The sequence below is a fragment of the Sycon ciliatum genome, chromosome 13 (assembly GCF_964019385.1).
Source record: "Sycon ciliatum chromosome 13, ocSycCili1.1, whole genome shotgun sequence".
Lineage (NCBI taxonomy): Eukaryota > Metazoa > Porifera > Calcarea > Leucosolenida > Sycettidae > Sycon > Sycon ciliatum.
Genome location: NC_088655.1, coordinates 4,733,594 through 4,751,394, shown reverse-complemented (window position 1 = coordinate 4,751,394; position 17,801 = coordinate 4,733,594). Strand labels below are relative to the sequence as shown.

At 48.4% G+C, this 17,801-nt stretch overlaps 1 protein-coding gene across 1 annotated transcript in view; it reads left to right on the top strand.

Annotated features, from left to right (window-relative positions):
- Positions 1–2,196: 2,196 nt before the first annotated feature.
- LOC135830015 (PH domain-containing protein DDB_G0267786-like) overlaps positions 2,197–17,801 on the top strand; it is a gene marked incomplete at its 3' end in the record, with an annotated part of 32,053 nt that continues 16,448 nt past the window's right edge. The window contains 4 exon segments of the mRNA XM_065342402.1: positions 2,197–2,452; positions 6,599–6,729; positions 11,416–11,544; positions 13,593–13,707. Coding sequence (XP_065198474.1) covers positions 2,398–2,452; positions 6,599–6,729; positions 11,416–11,544; positions 13,593–13,707 — 430 coding nt within the window. The 5' untranslated portion in view covers positions 2,197–2,397.

Below are 17,801 nucleotides of genomic sequence, written 5' to 3'. Positions count from 1 at the left end.
AACTTTAATAAATACTTAAAGTCTTTGCCGAAAATGCTTTTGGGAAATTCTCGTAAACCTTGCCGAAAATGCTCGGAAAATGCTCACTTTTTGTAATCCTCAGCACACGCCGTCAAAAGACTCAAAACCAGGGAGTCAGAAAACACCGGTATTTTGCGACTCCCTGGTCAAAACCATTATTTTCAATTCATACATGTAAAGTTTAAAACTACTCAACAAGAAACTAACGTATAACCTACGGAATGCGGAAGTGACGTTCTTGTTTGGGAAGTTTTTCTTCTCTCAATTTTGATACACAACGCCAACGGCCAAGTGCTCCGTTTCCCCCAAAATGCTGCATCACGAGGCCAAATTTGCAAAGTGCTAGTGCAGTGCTGGGTAGGCCTTGACGGATTATGCTAGCATAATTTTTCGCATAATTCCTGCCAAAATCGAATAGTCGCATTATTCGAGGCAAATTCCATACGAATCGCATAAAATTGGAATAATCCGCCTGTTCGCATCAAATTCAGCCCTCACCAACGCTGTACAAAGCGTCACTGGCCCGTTTCTCAACGGTCGCGCTAATCGACCAATCAGCGTACAGCTAATGTACCAAAATTCTCAAACTTACCGTAATTCCTTGGTTCATACGGTGTAGTTTGCAAAGATTTTTTATGGACCAACGTCTTCTTTCGATAGATACCAACAGATCGTCCGCTTCGAATTTTTCGATTTGATTGCTGTTTGGCCGAAAATTACCTCCGAAACCGGCCTCCACTCGTTTCACTTCAAGGCTTTACAGGTGGACGGCATCGCAATTCGGAAGCGGAGAAAGGATAGCCAGTGAAAAAAGAAAAACAACGACGTATTGGTTGTCAAAATCGACCAAGAAATGAATTCAATAGACCCGTTTCCGTGCTGCGCCCTCGCGGCCCGCGCGAGTGCGAAAGGGATTCTTTCTCGACAAAACAAACAACAACTACGCGCAGTACATGCAGGTGCTTTTTGCAGTGCAGTACACTGACATCACTGCACTGGCTGTATATACCTTAGGAATATCCTGTTCTTTTCCAAGGCATGATTGTCGCTAGTGGGAGAACTCAGCCACCTGAAGTTTCATAAAGGAAGAAGTAGTAGGTGAATGAGTTCGCCAGAAAATGAAACGCCAAGAAAATAGATACTGTTGCTTTCGGGCGCTCATGAGACGACGGCAAGATAGGACTGAAACGATTGACAGTCTGCCTCGACGCAAAAGAAACTCTTCTAGGAGAAGCTCGACGTGCTGTAGAGTTTGCAGTATTCTGCTGGAAGAAGACAAGAGAACTAAACTCAGACTACAGCGTGGAGCTGAAGCACGAGCGCGAGCGAAGCAAAAGCTGAAGCAAAAGCTGCTCGGAAGCAAAAGCTGAGCGAGTTCGAAGAAATGGGGAAACACAGGAAAATGAATGGGCGACATGATCTTTAGCTCGAAGCTCGCGCTAAGACACGCGGTGGGCACGTGCGACTACGGGTAGCGCGGCTAGCCTAGCCAGCCACCATGTTTTCAAAATGGAGGTCGACGCTTTTGAAATCCGTGTAGACGATGGTGAGGGCTGAAATTCCATACAGTTGTACATGTTCTACAAGTACAAGTGCAAGTAGATGCACTAGGACGTTGTAGGTTTATGACTCCCTTGATAACATGTCCAGTCCACTACAATCAGTGATGGTCGTAGCTAGGTCGGACGGTGCGTTGACCCCGTTGAACTTTTGCTACTACAGTACAACGCCCTCTACAAAAAAATTCCCTTGTTATTTTGCACAGAACCATTATGCATTAGCAGCATATGTGAGCATAATGCGGCATAATTATGATAACTTTTAGCATAAAAATAGCATAATTCTGCATTTTTTTCAGCAATGCGAAAAGCATAATTTCACGAAAATATTAGCATAATCCGTCAAGGCCTAGTGCTGGGTTCGCGGATTGTACCGAAAATGCTAAAAAAAATGCCGACACGGGGCCGGCCTAGCAGTACAGCCTACACTACAGGCTAGCACTAGCAGCTACATGACGTAGATCTACTACATGACTACATACAATCATGTGTACAACACTAGTCATGCCAGTCCGCTGAGCTCATGAGCTGAGGACTGAGAGTGAGACACTAGACGGACGGATATGCGGATTGTGCGCCGGCAACTGCGGACGCGCGTCGACGACGGCACGGAACTACTACTACAGAAAGTGGATTTGAAAAAAGAACTCGTGGTTGGCCTCGTCCCCTCTCTTCTTTGCGCTCGTTCTCTTGTACTACCAGTAGTTGTTGTCGCGGTGTGCGAAACTAACTTGTGGGTGGTTTGCTCTGCAGTTGTGGGGCAGGTTTTCTGTTCGTCTCCTACGCCGGTCACAGGCTTTCCATAGCTGCTGCCAGGATGGGCAACATTGTCGGAGGTCCGCTCAACGAGGCGAAACAACAGGAAATCAAAGGTAGGAAACAGCAGCTGAATTTTTTTTGGCACACGTCCACCCTCGAGGCCTCCCACTCATCTTGATGGAGATTTCTTCTCCGTTATTATTATTTTTTCTCTATTTCCTGTTCCTGTCCGCGTATGGCCGACTGGAGCTGTGTGCATTGTCGAGCCAGAACTAAGGCCCACCCTGAGGCTCAGCTGAGGCTCATGCTCACCTGATTCGGGACAACAATCATGTACTTTTTAATAGTGATGCGCGTCGCGCGCAGTGCGTGTTGTTTGTTGACTCGCATGTTGATTGTTGCGAGGCATATGTGGCCTTGTGGGTGTTTTTGCTACCATACCGCGTACCGGCATATTTCCAGGTCGGAAAGGCTGGCAGCTTGTTGTTCACCATGTTTACCCCCGCCGCGTAGGCACATCTGCACAGCTAGCCCGCGGATAGTGTTTTTACTTATTTATTTCGTCTACTTGGTACCTAGCCTAGGTATGAACGTTACGTAACACATACGACTCGCCCCGGACTGGGAGAGAAGTTATTGTCCTGCTCTTGCTTTGATTGTGTTCGCGACTTGCGGCGCAGCATCAGCAACCTAAGTCCTTGCATTCGCTCGTGGCTTTTACCTGTTGTGATACCTAACCTGTACGTCCTGGACCTAAGTCACCTTACAGTACGTTGGTCTTTGGAAGAAAGTCAGCCACGCAACAGCGGCGGAGCCTACATCTCCTGGGCACAGTAGCAACAAAAATGCAGTTTCGATTTGACGCCAAAGCCAATGGAACTCGTCGCAATGCAGTAGCCGCTCCTTCATTACTTCCGTACGTGATTGTAGTCATAGTTGATTACTTACGCCGATTGCAGGCAGCAGCGCAGACGACGAAACACACGATTTTGTTATTGTAGTGAGTCTGTCCTAGAAGAGCACTGCTAGTGCAACGTGTCGCTGTGCCGAATTTATTATTTTCGCCTGAGCCCCTTTCCGCTTTCGTAAGTCCAGAGTACTCGTACTCCGTACTTGAAAGTGCCCGCCGGCGGCGAGCCGGGCTTCGTTCCAGAAGTCCTCTCCGAGTCTCATGAATCACTGCACCTGAGCTGAGGCTGGTGGTGTCGTCTGCAGCAGTCACTTAGCTCTGAAATGCAAGTGGCTCTTCCGCAAAAAGGACTTCAACACTTGCATTATTTGTTGCCTGTGCTGAATGTTACTGGTAAGTGGTAGTAGTAACTCTACTACCTAGTAATAGGGATGTCAGCGAACGCACTGCGCAGGCCTCTGCGCATGCATTGCGTCATCGATTTTTTGAACGTGATCGCGGCCGACAGAGAAAACATGGCCGCGGTCTGTTTGCACCGCTGGGAGTCGTAAAATTACTGTTCTTCTGTCCCCGCGACCATTCAAATCATACGCGATACAGGAGGACCCACGAGCTCACCACGTTCTCCCCGGTCGATTTCTCTGAAAGTTTGCACATCGTGAAACACCAGTATGAGAGGTGTTCAGGCCAATTTTCAAGGGATTACCCTGGTTGGATCGTTCCAAAATCGGACTTGCATTTCTCGCTCGCGGCCATTTCTTGCGCGATGGAAGCGCCCTGCCTTGGTGAGTAACCAGCGTCGCGCTTGGTAGAGAGTTGCTGCAATCAGCTCCCTGATGTCTTCGCTGCCATTGTCAGAAGCGATGGGCCCGGAATTTGTTTGAGAGTCTCTGGATGCTACTTTTCCTCAGCCTAGTTTTCAGCCATTCCGTGCATCTTCTTCGCACGATTTATTTTGCAAAAAAATGAAAGGGTTCATGAGTTTTTTTGTCGGCCGCGCGTAGATGGGCCAGGCTGACCTGCGCAGATGGGCTGCGCAGTGCGTTCGCTGATATCCCTACTAGTAATATTAGTAGATCCACTTGCCAACACTCAGCTATGCTCTGTGTCCTTTGCTTGATTGCTTCATGAATCAACTATTTTCATAGGAAAGGAGTCTAGAATATAGGCCTCGTTTAGGCTGTAACCACACTACGTAGAAAACCGCTTTTTTGTTGCTTTCCTGTAAAAGTTGTCATGCCGACTGACGTCATATGGCACGAAATCTAGAAAGTTGCGTAAACGTTTTACTCAGATCTCGGACGGGTGTAGAAGGCTGCTTTTTAGCTTTTTAGCTTTTATGCCTTCCCGCGCTTTCGGACTTCAACTTCTTGTTGGTGTTTTTGCTGTTTGGTGCTGTGTGGATTTTTGTGTTTCAATTTCAGCTGTCCATTGGACTTTTCGCCTGCTTCTGAAATTCTCGTACTTGAACTCCTGTTGTTCAAGCCGTAGTAGACTCGATCTTGTTTGCTTGCTGAGCGCGCGACACGATGCCGAAAATCCAGTGCACAGAAGAAATGGAGGCGAAGCTCATGGAGCTGTGGGCGATATATCAAAAAAACAAGGCGTTCCAAACTCGTTCTCAGGGTGAGCTGTCCACAAGTTGCGACCAATTCTGTATTTGACGGTACCATTCCGCAACAGCATGAGCATCGTCGTGACCATGAAATTTGAGCAACTGTGATCAGTCATCTAGAAAATATCAAGAACAGGACCGCCATCAGACAACTTCACTAGCTTCTGCAGGTCCTGCAATATCATGGCGGCAACAATTTTATGTCGCCGCTTTCTCCTTGCCGGAGTCAACCTGAGCTCCATGGACATGGCTCCAACACAAGATGCAGAACGAAATCGAAGAAGCACACACAGCACTCGTTCTGAGAGCAGAACTTTTCATCCGAACTGCAACACATGTACGTAAAAAGCAGATCACCTGTCAGTGTGCAACTGCACTTGATCAGGATGGCGCATACGCAACGTTAGTTGCGTTTTACATGTAAGTAGTGTGTAAGGGCCCTTAGGCTGTAGCCACACTAGGTACAAAACTGCGTAAACGCAACTTTTTGTGCTTATGTCGTCAAGGAACCGCGTGCGAAATGCAAAACTTGCATTTTTTTCAGCAAACCAGGTGCCCCTGTAGAAAGCAACTTTTCGCCTTTTCCTTGCGTTTCGCTCGGTTCCTCATACGCCCCTGCTTGTGTACATCTTCTGCAGTTGAAGAAGAACGTTTGTAGTGCATAGACATAGGCAAGTGTTCACCCGGCGACATGTTTTCAGTCCATCTTTTTCTTGCACTCTCAAGAAGTCTTCATCTTGACGTTGCAGTTTGAAAATGCACTGCACTCCATTGCCCAAACAATAAACGGACCACAATGAATCATCAGGCCGGTGGAACAGCAGATCATGACCGCTATATCAGGGGCGTCGGAAGGTATTTTAGGGTGATATGGTCAGCCACCTGAAGTACAAGTTACTCGTAGAGTTGGGATGTCTCCTCTGAAAACTTTCGAAATTTAGAGCTCAAATCAGTGCCCTTTATCCATTCACAGGGTACCCGGTGCAAATAGTGGTGTGACCGTAGCGTGTCAGACACCACTTTATATGCTTCAGTTCTGGTGATATTATCGCTCTCTCACCTACAACAGCAGTGCATGCTGCAGACGTGCCAGGCCGAAAACAACACTACAGACTTTCCTCTTCGACTGCGCACGTGTGTAGATGTGGTGTTGGACTGGCTGTAGATCTGCTGCCGGCGTGTGCGGAGAGTTCCTCAAAGCGAATTTGATGGTGTGAGTCAGGTGCGTGCCAGTCTCAGTGCAGAGCCAGACCTGTGAGCACCGGGGCTGTGCCCTCAGGTGCAGTGCATTGTACAGGGCACTGTGCAGTGCCAGACCTACAAACACCAGGCTGTGGACTGGGGAAGGGTGGTAGATAGTGTGTGACGTTGAGTGTCAACATGCAGTATGGTGTTAAAGGAGAGAATTGTATCCTTGGTGATATATTTTACACAACATGTGGCACACACGTCACCAAACAGTATTGCAAAGCTGAAATAGAATCCTGCCAGTTGACGAAGGGCTGCTGACCAGGAGAAAGCAGGTCATTCAATTCAAACTGGCCTACTTGCAGACACTACGATAACTGAACGCTGTGCTGTTGTATTCTGTGGCTGCATCGCATGCGTGCCTGTGCTGTGCAGAACTGATCGAGGCTGTGCTGCTGCAGTTCACGGAACAGTACGCGCTGTAGCACTTTAGCTGAATGCTGTACTGTTGTGTTGTGTGTCTGCATCGCATGCGTGCCTTTGTAGAACTGATCGAGGCAGTGCTGCTGAAGTTCACGGAGCAGTACACGAAGGTTTACGCCGTAGCCCTGCTGGACAAGGTGATAGAGGAGATCTCGGAACAACCGGAGGAATGGCAACTGCTCGAGCGGCCAGAGGTAAGCTCCAGCACCATGTTTAATCCGGCATTTATTTATTTATTTATTCATTCCCTGTCTACAGTTCAGTTCATGGTGTAACCCGTGTACTCTCAGCAATCAAGGCATTCGGGCTACCGTGTACTATCTATGTGATCACAAATTACGTGTTATGAAGTAGCCATGCTACACTGACACCTGATGAAGTACACAATACAAGGAGGTGAGGATGAATGCGACCACGGACCGAGAGCAAAGATGCAATTAGAAAGGAAAAAAGTCACGGTTCGCGTGAGACTCGGCTGAAAACCGAGTATTCCGCACCCGCATCTGTAGGAACGCCACCACCCTTCAAGGATCAAGGCGCAGATGCAGCTCCTAAAGCGGTGGGAGGTGAGTAGATCAGCTCACCAGCAATGTGGTCAAAGACCGAAAATCCCATTCACTGCATCCATGTTCTCCTCCATTAGAAGGAAAGAAACGAAGAAAAATATACACATCGGTACAGACTGGGGCGTTAACCCTTTCACTGCCAGCTGACCACTCAAGGTGACAAGGCGCTCCCTGCCAGGCTGTCAGCTGAGCTGTACACCCCCTCCCTGCCAGGCACTTTTTGCCTCCAGCTCGAAAAATCGAAAGGCCAACTTCTCATGGATTTTTTGGTACTTTCTGTACGGAATATCGCTTTCCAAAGTATACATCGTAGGTAGACAACTCATAAAGGAAGCCATTGCCGTCGAAAAAAATCGCAAAATCCGAAGTACAACCGTGCTGGGCGCTCCAGCGCCAGCCGCTGTGCAAAAATGCATGTCATGTCATGCGAAAGTGCGGCGTGCGCCGCATGCGCTACATACACTATGTACACGATCGGCCCGGACACTCGCGAAGTAAAATTAGTTGTTGTTTTGGAGAGAGAAGCAGATCCTTTTTTTGTTAGCTGGGATTGAAAGATCTGCCAGTGGACCGGAGAGCTACAACACTGGAAGCAGAAGAGATGGCGTGCGGAATGTTCTCTGTCTTCGTGGCAACAGGACTTCAGTTGCGAGAGACTTTCGTCCTGTTGTTGCGGACGAAATTCTAGTTGCTGCCACCAGAAAACTCGGAGAACGAAACGATCGTAAGTCGTTTGGTGAAGCAGATCGTGTCGGTGAACAGCTGCGGAATGTTCTGCCGCCATGGTGGTCGTTTGTTCTCCTGACTAGCAGCAGTCCGAATACATTTCGACTTCGGAGAGTGAAGCGCTTCCCTGTTCCGTTGACAAGCGCGGCGTTCGCGGGTGTAATGCACTTTCGCATCAGCTTGCAGTAGATCGTCAGGTATTGAGCTTGAGGTAGGTGTCGTTGTAGAAAGAATATAATTATGTTGTAGCTGACATACCTGTAGTGTCTCTTGACTGTGCTGGTCGCCATTGTAACGTGGTAGTTCTTAGAAAAGTTTAGTTCTGGACTCGGTGAGCGCCGCCAGCGCTGTTTCCGCCAAGCTTGCAGTGAATGCGTCCGTGAGGAATCCGTCGTGTGGTTGTCTCTACCCGTGACTCCAACCGCCTATCCCAATGGATAGCCGCCTGGAGTCTTGGGTAATGGCTAGGCATCAAGTCTGAACCAAATGTCATGCTCCTTGCAATGAAAGTTTACGGGAAAGAGAAAAAAACTGGCACCGACTCAGGAAGGTGGAAGTGCGTGAGAACCGATTTCTTCCGCGCCGCTCGGCTAAAAATCAGATGCGCATTTTTCAACGACGCTGGTTCGATTTTTTCAAATGGCAACCCATGCTTCTGGCAGCGTATTTCGATGGGTATGGACCTCTTCTAGGGCCTAGTGGCCCTCTACCACGGCCAAACATCTCCAATAGTCAAAAATAGCGACCCAAACTGGGTGAAGTCTGCCTGTCGACAAAAGTCGTCGACAAAAGTCGACGGTGGCACTGGGGACTGCATGTTTGCTTGTCGACTTTCGTCGACAGTGGCACTCAGAGTGCATGAATGCGCTGTCGACTTTCGTCGACAGTGGCAGTGAAAGGGTTAAAGAGCATGGTGGTGAAATGACAGAGCTATTTTTGGTTACGTGTCATTACTGGCCATGTTGGCTGGTCACGTTGCAGAAAGGAGCGAAGAAAGCAATAATTATTGATGGAGGCTGGATGTGGATTTTCGTGTCCTTTTGAATCAGTCTGAGCGCGCTATTGTTGTGTATTGTATTGACAATGCAGGGTTTAACCTGGGTTATTGTATTGACAATGCAGGGTTTAACCTGGGTTATTGTATTGACAATGCAGGGTTTAACCTGGGTTATTGTATTGACAATGCAGGGTTTAACCTGGGTTATTGTATTGACAATGCAGGGTTTAACCTGGGTTATTGTATTGACAATGCAGGGTTTAACCTGGGTTATTGTATTGACAATGCAGGGTTTAACCTGGGTTATTGTATTGACAATGCAGGGTTTAACCTGGGTTATTGTATTGACAATGCAGGGTTTAACCTGGGTTATTGTATTGACAATGCAGGGTTTAACCTGGGTTATTGTATTGACAATGCAGGGTTTAACCTGGGTTATTGTATTGACAATGCAGGGTTTAACCTGGGTTATTGTATTGACAATGCAGGGTTTAACCTGGGTTATTGTATTGACAATGCAGGGTTTAACCTGGGTTATTGTATTGACAATGCAGGGTTTAACCTGGGTTATTGTATTGACAATGCAGGGTTTAACCTGGGTTATTGTATTGACAATGCAGGGTTTAACCTGGGTTATTGTATTGACAATGCAGGGTTTAACCTGGGTTATTGTATTGACAATGCAGGGTTTAACCTGGGTTATTGTATTGACAATGCAGGGTTTAACCTGGGTTATTGTATTGACAATGCAGGGTTTAACCTGGGTTATTGTATTGACAATGCAGGGTTTAACCTGGGTTATTGTATTGACAATGCAGGGTTTAACCTGGGTTATTGTATTGACAATGCAGGGTTTAACCTGGGTTATTGTATTGACAATGCAGGGTTTAACCTGGGTTATTGTATTGACAATGCAGGGTTTAACCTGGGTTATTGTATTGACAATGCAGGGTTTAACCTGGGTTATTGTATTGACAATGCAGGGTTTAACCTGGGTTATTGTATTGACAATGCAGGGTTTAACCCTTTATGTACCAGCCCCATCTCGAACCGTACCATATGGTACGGTTCGCTGCACTCCAATCAAGCGCGCCGTTCCCCGCCGCCGTAGCTGCGATCGACCCGCGGTTTTTTGCGCTTGACAGCTGAGATCCCACTGAAAATTTTGATGTATGATATGGGTAGGTTGCCATTTGAAAGTATGGAGAACGAACGCGTTCAAAAGTATGCTTTTCAGCGCAAACAATTTTCGCTGTTTCGATCGTGTTCTCGCTCAGTTTCTCTGCTTGTAGCGAAGATGTAGCTTGTTCTAGGTCATGTCGACGTCTTCTAGACGTGGTGGACGATTGGAGAGATCGGCTGTGGCGATATCATCGCGGAATGCGACTCGAAATTGAAAATTTGTATCGCTGATCCCATCGCAGTATTCGCTCTCAAAACAGGAGCGAGAGGGAGGGCAGCGATGGCCTAAAATCGTCAAGGCAGGCGTAATTCATCAGCCAGCGACTGCTTCTTGTCTTCTCTTTCACTTACCTGACGCTGGATGTGAGTAGATGAAGAAAAATATAGATTTCGAATCTGAGACAAGAATTCAAAATTTGCAATTTTGAACCAATTGTTTTACCTCAAATGTGTAAAAATATGACCATTTCCCTGGTATGTTGTTACTCTTCATGCACTGAGACAACGCTTATGAGGTTGTTTTGTCCCTATGTTCCCAGTACACAAGCACAAACTAATTCTCAGTCTATTTGTTTGTGATACCCTGGTTGGTCAGAAATATGCACAATTGGCGCGTATCTTTGGTATTCCACCTATGGCCTTCATATACTACTGCATGCTGTACCAATATCCATGCTTACCTGGGTGCAGTGATACATATGGAGTCAGGAAAACACAACTTGCATATACAAAAGTTGTCTAGATTTGATACCATGGTTGCTTCTTTGGCTGTGATAGCCTCTTACATACATTAGATGGCTGGTACATAAAGGGTTAACCTGGGTTATTGTATTGACAATGCAGGGTTTAACCTGGGTTATTGTATTGACAATGCAGGGTTTAACCTGGGTTATTGTATTGACAATGCAGGGTTTAACCTGGGTTATTGTATTGACAATGCACTCGGACAAACTGGCAGCTATCAGTCTTCCTTCTGCTTTTCGACCACAGAAATGAGACAGAGGGCTTCATCAAAATTTCCCTTCCTATGTATTGACATGTGCATCGAATGTTATAAATAGTGGTATGCACGGGTAGTCTGGTACTCTTGCTACCCGTGAGGACCTCGGGTAGACGGGTACAGAATAGTACCCGAAAACCCGAAGTCTTAGATGACATCATGTACAGTGGACGTGTGCATATTTATGTAATACTCCGCATGTCTACCCAGTGTGGAAGGGAAGGGGTGCATTGTGGCGTTACCATGGAAGCATTACCCGATCGGGTACCCGTGCTACCCGTGGAAAACTACCCGATGCCCGAAGAAAATGCTACCCGACTCAGCCCTACAACTTATAAATAAACTGTGCTTGTTTCCTTGATGTACAGTATATCTATGATTTTGTCTTTGGAATGTTGTCTGTGCAAAGGCAAGTCGGCCGACTGAGCCCCTGAAGCAAGGCTACCTGACCAAGCAAGGTGCCGTACGCAAGAACTGGCTGAAGCGCTACTTTGTGGTGCGAGCGGACTACAAGATTGAGTACTACGAATCGGAGGATGTAAGTCAAACATTTGTGATGTCCGTTAGTAGAGGTGAGGATGTATTTGATATGGAAGAGGTTAAGTTGTGCATAATTGATTGACACGATGTGAATTTCCACTCACGTTCTTTGTCTCACGCAGGGTTTTAAACTCTGCACCAAACTCAATTACTTGAAACTAAAGTTAAAAGTGATTTAACCCTTTCACTGCCAGCTGACTGCTCAAGTGACAAGGCACTCAGTGCCAGGCTGTCAGCTGAGCTGTGCACTCCCCAGTGCCAGGCGCTTTTTACCTCCAGTTCAAAAAATCGAAAGGCCAACTTTTCCTGGATTTTTTGGTACTTTCTGTACGGAATATCGCTTTCTAAAGTATACATCGTAGGTAGCCAACTGATAAAGGAAGCCATTGCCCTCGAAAAAAATCGCAAAATCCGAAGTACAAGCGCGCTGAGCGTTCTAGCGCCAGCCGCTGTGCAACAAGTCATGTCATGTCATGCGAAAGTGCGCCGCGTGCCGCATGCACTACATACACTGCATGTACACCATGTGTACGGCCCGGCCAGTTGCGAAGTAAAGTTAGTTAGGTGTTGTTTTGGAGAGAGAAGGAAATCCTGTTTTTCGTTCGGTGGGATTGAAAGATCTGCCAGTGGACCGGAGAGCTACAACACTTGAAGCAGAAGAAAGTGCTTGCTGAAACTTCCCTGTCTTCGTGGCAACAGGACTTCAGTTTGCGAGAGACTTTCGTCCTGTCGCTGCGGACGCAATTCTTGTTGCTTGCAGAAAACTTGGGGAACGGTCGCGACTCGTTTCGTGAGGCGGATCGTGTCGCTGAACAGCCGCGGATTGTTCTGCCGACATGGTGGTCCTTTGTTCTCCTAATTATCAGCAGTCCAAGCACATCTCTTCAACGTCGGAGAATGAAGCGCTTCCCTGTTCCGTTGACAAGCGCTTCGCTCGCGGGTGTAATGCACTTCCGCATCAGCTTGCAGTAGATCGCCAGGTATTGAGGTAGGTGTCGTTGCGGAAAGAATAATATTATTATACTTGTAGCTGACATACCTGTAGTGTCCCTTGACCGTGCTGGTCGCCATTGCAACGTTTTAGGTCTCAGGAAAATTGAGTTCTGGACGCGGCGAGCGCCGCCAGCGCTGTTTCCGTCAATTATTTTGTACATGGCTGCATCCAAAATGCGTTCGTGAGGAATCCGTCGTTTGGTTCCCTACCCGTGACTCCAACCGCCTGTCGCAATGGATAGCCGCCTGGAGTCTTGGGTAATAGCTAGGCATCAAGTCTGAACCAAATTCCATGCTCTATGCAAAGAAAGCTGACGGGAAAGAGAAAAATACTCGCACCGACTCAGCTCGTTGGAAGTGCGTGGGAACCGATTTTTTTCAGCGCCGCTCGGCTAAAAATTGGATACACATTTTCAACGACGCTGGTTCGATTTTTTTCAAATGGCAACCCCTACTCCTGGCAGCGTATTTCAATGGATATGGACCCCTTCCAGGGCCCAGTAACCCTCTATGGCAGCTAAACATCTCCAATACCCCAAAATAGTGGCCCAAACTGGGCGAAGTCGGCCTGTCGACTGCAGTCGACAGCGGCACTGGGAACTGCATTCTTGCTGGTCGACTGCAGTCGACAGCGGCACTCAGAGTGCATGAATGGGCTGTCGACTGGAGTCGACAGCGGCAGTGAAAGGGTTAATGTCGTGTCCATGTGCCTTTTAGCCTTTGTCTGGATGTTGCAAGATATATTCGATTTTCCAGTTTTTCAGCATGCAATGTGACGCACATCTGTGCTTGCGTTCATTCATCCGCCTGTGTTTGTGTGTGTGTGTGCGTGCGCGCGCGCGTTCATGCGTGCGCGCGTTCGTGCGCGCGCGCGTTCGTGCGTGCGTGTGTGTGTGTGTGTGTGCGTGCGTGCGCCCGTGTATGTGTGCTCCCGTGTGTGCGTGTGTGTGTGTGTGTGTGTGTGTGTGTGCGTCCGTGCGTGTGAGTGCACCCGTTTGTGTGCATGCGTATGTTGTGTGTAACCACACGTGCATTACCTACACATCCGTCCAGGCGTTCAAGAACAGCAAGTCGCCGAAAGGCACCATTGTACCGTGCTCGTTCACCGTCCAGCATGATCCCGTCAAGAACCGTCTTGAAGACCTAGCAGAGACCGCACAGAAGATGGGTAAGAGCAACGCTGTTAGATCGGGTCAGGCTTTCTGGCCGTGACCTGGCCACGTTTTGTTCAAGGTGGTTTCGTGAAACCGCAAGAAGTGTAAAAATGGGAGCATGCCAATGTAGCCAGAAGCAGGACTGCGTAGCCATTTGTCACGACGTTGACATGATGTTCAACGTCATGAGATTATTTGCAGTACACGTCATAGTTTGTGTTCTCTACCCCGGTTTTGTTTCCGCGTTCCCACACCGAAGCTGGGCCGCGTGTTTATTATTTCTACTGACTCACTCACCTCTTGGCGACTTTCTCCATGTTTTTTCCTCCCTTTTTGCTCTGCGCAAGCGCCTTGCGCTTTAGTCGTCGTCTTCTTTCAGTTCACAGCAAGAACAATAATTTTACCTCTTGTGCAGTGTCAGTCAAATTCAGTCAAATCAAGCTCTCCCGATCCCAAGAAACTGTCTGGCGTGTGCACAAAGTGGTGCCGAAACCCGGGACATGAACCGCACCGGAGCTCGAAACGAGCCGTGCGTACCATTCCAATCTTGAGAAAGATAGACTCGACTCAAATAATTTGTAAGCAGCTTGCCCGATTTGGGTCGTCGAGCTAACATGCCGAAGAGAGCAGTGACGACCGGCACGCAGATCATGCGCCGGGCCAAGATCGCGCAGCTGCAAGGATCCATCGACGAACTCGTCAAAGAGGCCGAACTCCTTTTATCGAAGGAAGGAGGTCAAAGGGCCGACGAGTTGTCGCCAGAACACGTGGACTCGGATCCAAAAAAGCTAAGTACACTTGTGGATTGTATTGTTGAAGAATTGTACGCATATGATGAGGCGTGTGATGCATTGGCCAGTGTTTTGGACTCGGAGACTCTGGAGGGTTCAGATGAGGCTCTGCAAACGGAGATCTGCGATGTGGTTGCGTATTCGGTACGCATCAGAGGGTCAATTGTTGAATGCAAGCGATCTCCGCAGTACAGAGCCCAGACGAACCGTCCAGAAGCTGCTACTACTAGTACTAGCTCACCAAGTAGCACCAAGAGTACGGGCAGTGCGGGTATCAAACAAGAAACTAGTATGGTTGATTTGTCCAGCATCCAACAGTCAATAGGAGATCTTGTTCGTACGCAGTCTATTACACATAGTCAACACCAGCAAGTATTACAGTCGCAAGAGGATCTAATCAAACAACACCAACTAGTCGTACAACACATGCAAGCATCATCACCTCAACCACAACCAGCTCCCACAAGTTCAGTCAATTTGCCCAAATTTGAAATACCAACATTTTCTGGTGATTTCCTGAAATGGGCTGAGTTTCACGATATGTTTGTTGCGTCTATTGATGCGAATCAAGGGTTGTCGGGTGTCCAGAAACTGTCGTACCTAAGAGATCACGTAACGGGTTTGGCTCGGGATGCCATAGCTGGCTTGCCCATATCAGATACCAACTACACAACCGCGCTTGACATTCTCCGCAAACGTTTCGGGAATGATCAGCTTCGCGTCAATGCACACTACACGGCAATCATGGACTTACCGCCTGCGTCCAACGCTACTCCATCTTTGCGTAGGTTGCACGATGCGTTGGAGGTGCACTTGCGAAGCCTCACAGCGCTTGGTGAGAATGTTAATCAGGCGGTGTTTGTGTCAATGATTACGAACAAATTGCCACGCACCACGCTAGCGGCTTTGGAATTAAAAAAGGGGCCACAATCCTGGACCGTTTCGGACTTGCGCGCTGCAGTAGCCAACTTCATAATAGCGAATGAAGCAGCAGATCGCCTCAGCCAGCCACCGAAAAAATCGCACGAATCACCATCTGCCAGTGCGTCCGGTCAATCTCTTGTTGCCTCAGCTTCAGCTACTTCAAAAGCGAAGCCCAAGAGAGTGTGTGTTTTTTGCAGTTCGGAGGCACATTTCTCTGACGAATGCAATAAGTACACTACAGTAGAAGCGAGGAAGAGCGTAGCTAAACAAAGGTGTTTCAAGTGTTTGCGATCAGGCCACTCCGTGCACGATTGCTCTAGCAAACGGCGGTGTTTCTATTGCCACAATCCTGCACACCACAGCAGCTTGTGTCCAGATAAATTCACTGCCGCATCCACTCAGAGGCAAGCTTCCACTATGAGCCCGAATGCTCAGTCCTTCAAACCCAAGCCTGCCACGAGCACGGTCGCAAACGCCGATCACCAGATCATGATGCAAACTGCTGTGGCACCGTTTCTCTCCTCCAAGCTGAAGCCGATCAATGGCCGTATTCTCTTTGATACCGGCTCCACCAAGACATACATCACGCAAGCTTATCGAGATCAGCTCGATTTGCCCACAATCGGAAATGAAACACTCTCCTTGGCTACATTTGGGAACAACAAAAGAAAAAGTACCGTGTACGCCAAGGTGAGTTTGACCATGCAGTGTAAGGATGGGTCCACTCGTGCGATTCAGGCCAGTGTACTTCCGAACATAACCGCTCCAATTGCGCGATGTCCACTTGCTTCTTCTTTTCCTCTTCTACAGTCTCTGCCACTTGCAGAACCGCTCTCCAGCAGCGCAGAGCCCATGGTCGTAGACGTCTTGATTGGTCTCGATCACTATTATGATATTATCGGCAAGGACCGCACCGAACTAAGCGGTGGTCTGGTCTTGCTCGACTCCGTTCTTGGTTTTATCTGTACCGGCAGTCTGCCTGTGCCTGCCACCACAGAGGCGCAGTCATGTCTTGCTCATCAAACAGACACGGACCCTGAATTCGACCTCCGTAAGTTCTGGTCGACAGAGAGCTTGGGTACTTTTGACGATACCATTCGTGCGGTTCCCGATGTTGCCTATCGCTATGTCCGCTCTGCCGACAATCCCGCCGACTTGCCTTCACGCGGTGTCTCTGTTCCTTCCCTTCAAGCCAGCTCGCTATGGTGGCACGGTCCACACTTCCTTGCCACTGCTGACCATCACGCCGAGCCAGCACTTGATCACCATGTCAACGTTGCCGCTGGGGAGGGTCCTTCAAGCACTTCGGAGATACCTGCACCTGTATCACACCCAACAGAGTCCACCGGTCCAGACACTGAGCTTGCACACGAAATGAAAAAAAAGCCTGATGCGCATCACGAACAAAAAAAAACATGTGATGAACCACCATTTGGTATTGATTGTGCCAGGTTTTCGTCTTTCAGTGCCTTAGTGCGTGTTTCTGCTCTGTGTTTGCGGTTTCTCTCCAGGTTGAGACCACAAGGCGGCAAGTCCTTCGGGGTGGATTCTAGTTGTAACTCAGAGGTCAAGGTAGCCAAAATCATGTGGCTACACCATGCACAACAGAATCTGTCAGACGTCAGTGCTGTCGAAAATTGTAAGAAGCACAGCCCGAAGGACAAGCTGCGGCTCTTCCTCGATGAGAACCGCCTCATCAGATGCAGAGGACGCTTGGAGAACGCCGAACTTTGCTATCAAGCAAAGTATCCAGTACTGATTCCCCAAACGCATCCCATCACCCAGCTCATCATCAACGATTGTCACCTGATGACGATGCATGGCGGCGTTGCACACACGCTATCAAGACTGCGTTACGAGTACTGGTTACCACGAGGGCGTGCAACAGTGAAGTCATTCATCACTAAGTGCCTGACTTGCCGGAAGCACCACGGTGGTCCATACCGCACCCCAGATATGGCCCCGCTTCCATCTGCCCGCGCAACAAGATCTATCCCGTTCACCCATGTGGGACTAGATTACTTCGGTCCTCTGCTCGTCAAGCACCAGCCAAGTACCAAGAAGGTATGGGTCCTCCTAGTGACATGTATGGCAACTAGAGCTGTCCATCTAGAACTGGTGGCAGACATGACCACAGAGGAATTCCTGCTAGCGTTCCGCAGGTTCGTGTCGTTGCGTGGTTGCCCTGAAGAGGTAGTGTCTGACAACGCGCCACAATTCATCCTAGCTAAGTCTGTTCTGGATGTGGCCTTTGAAGAATTGGCAACGAGTGATGATGTCCTGTCGTACATGTCGAGGACTGGTGTGAAGTGGCACTATAACCCACCGATCTCACCTTGGATGGGTGGTTTCTACGAGCGTCTCGTTGGAACAGTCAAACGAAGCCTGAAGAA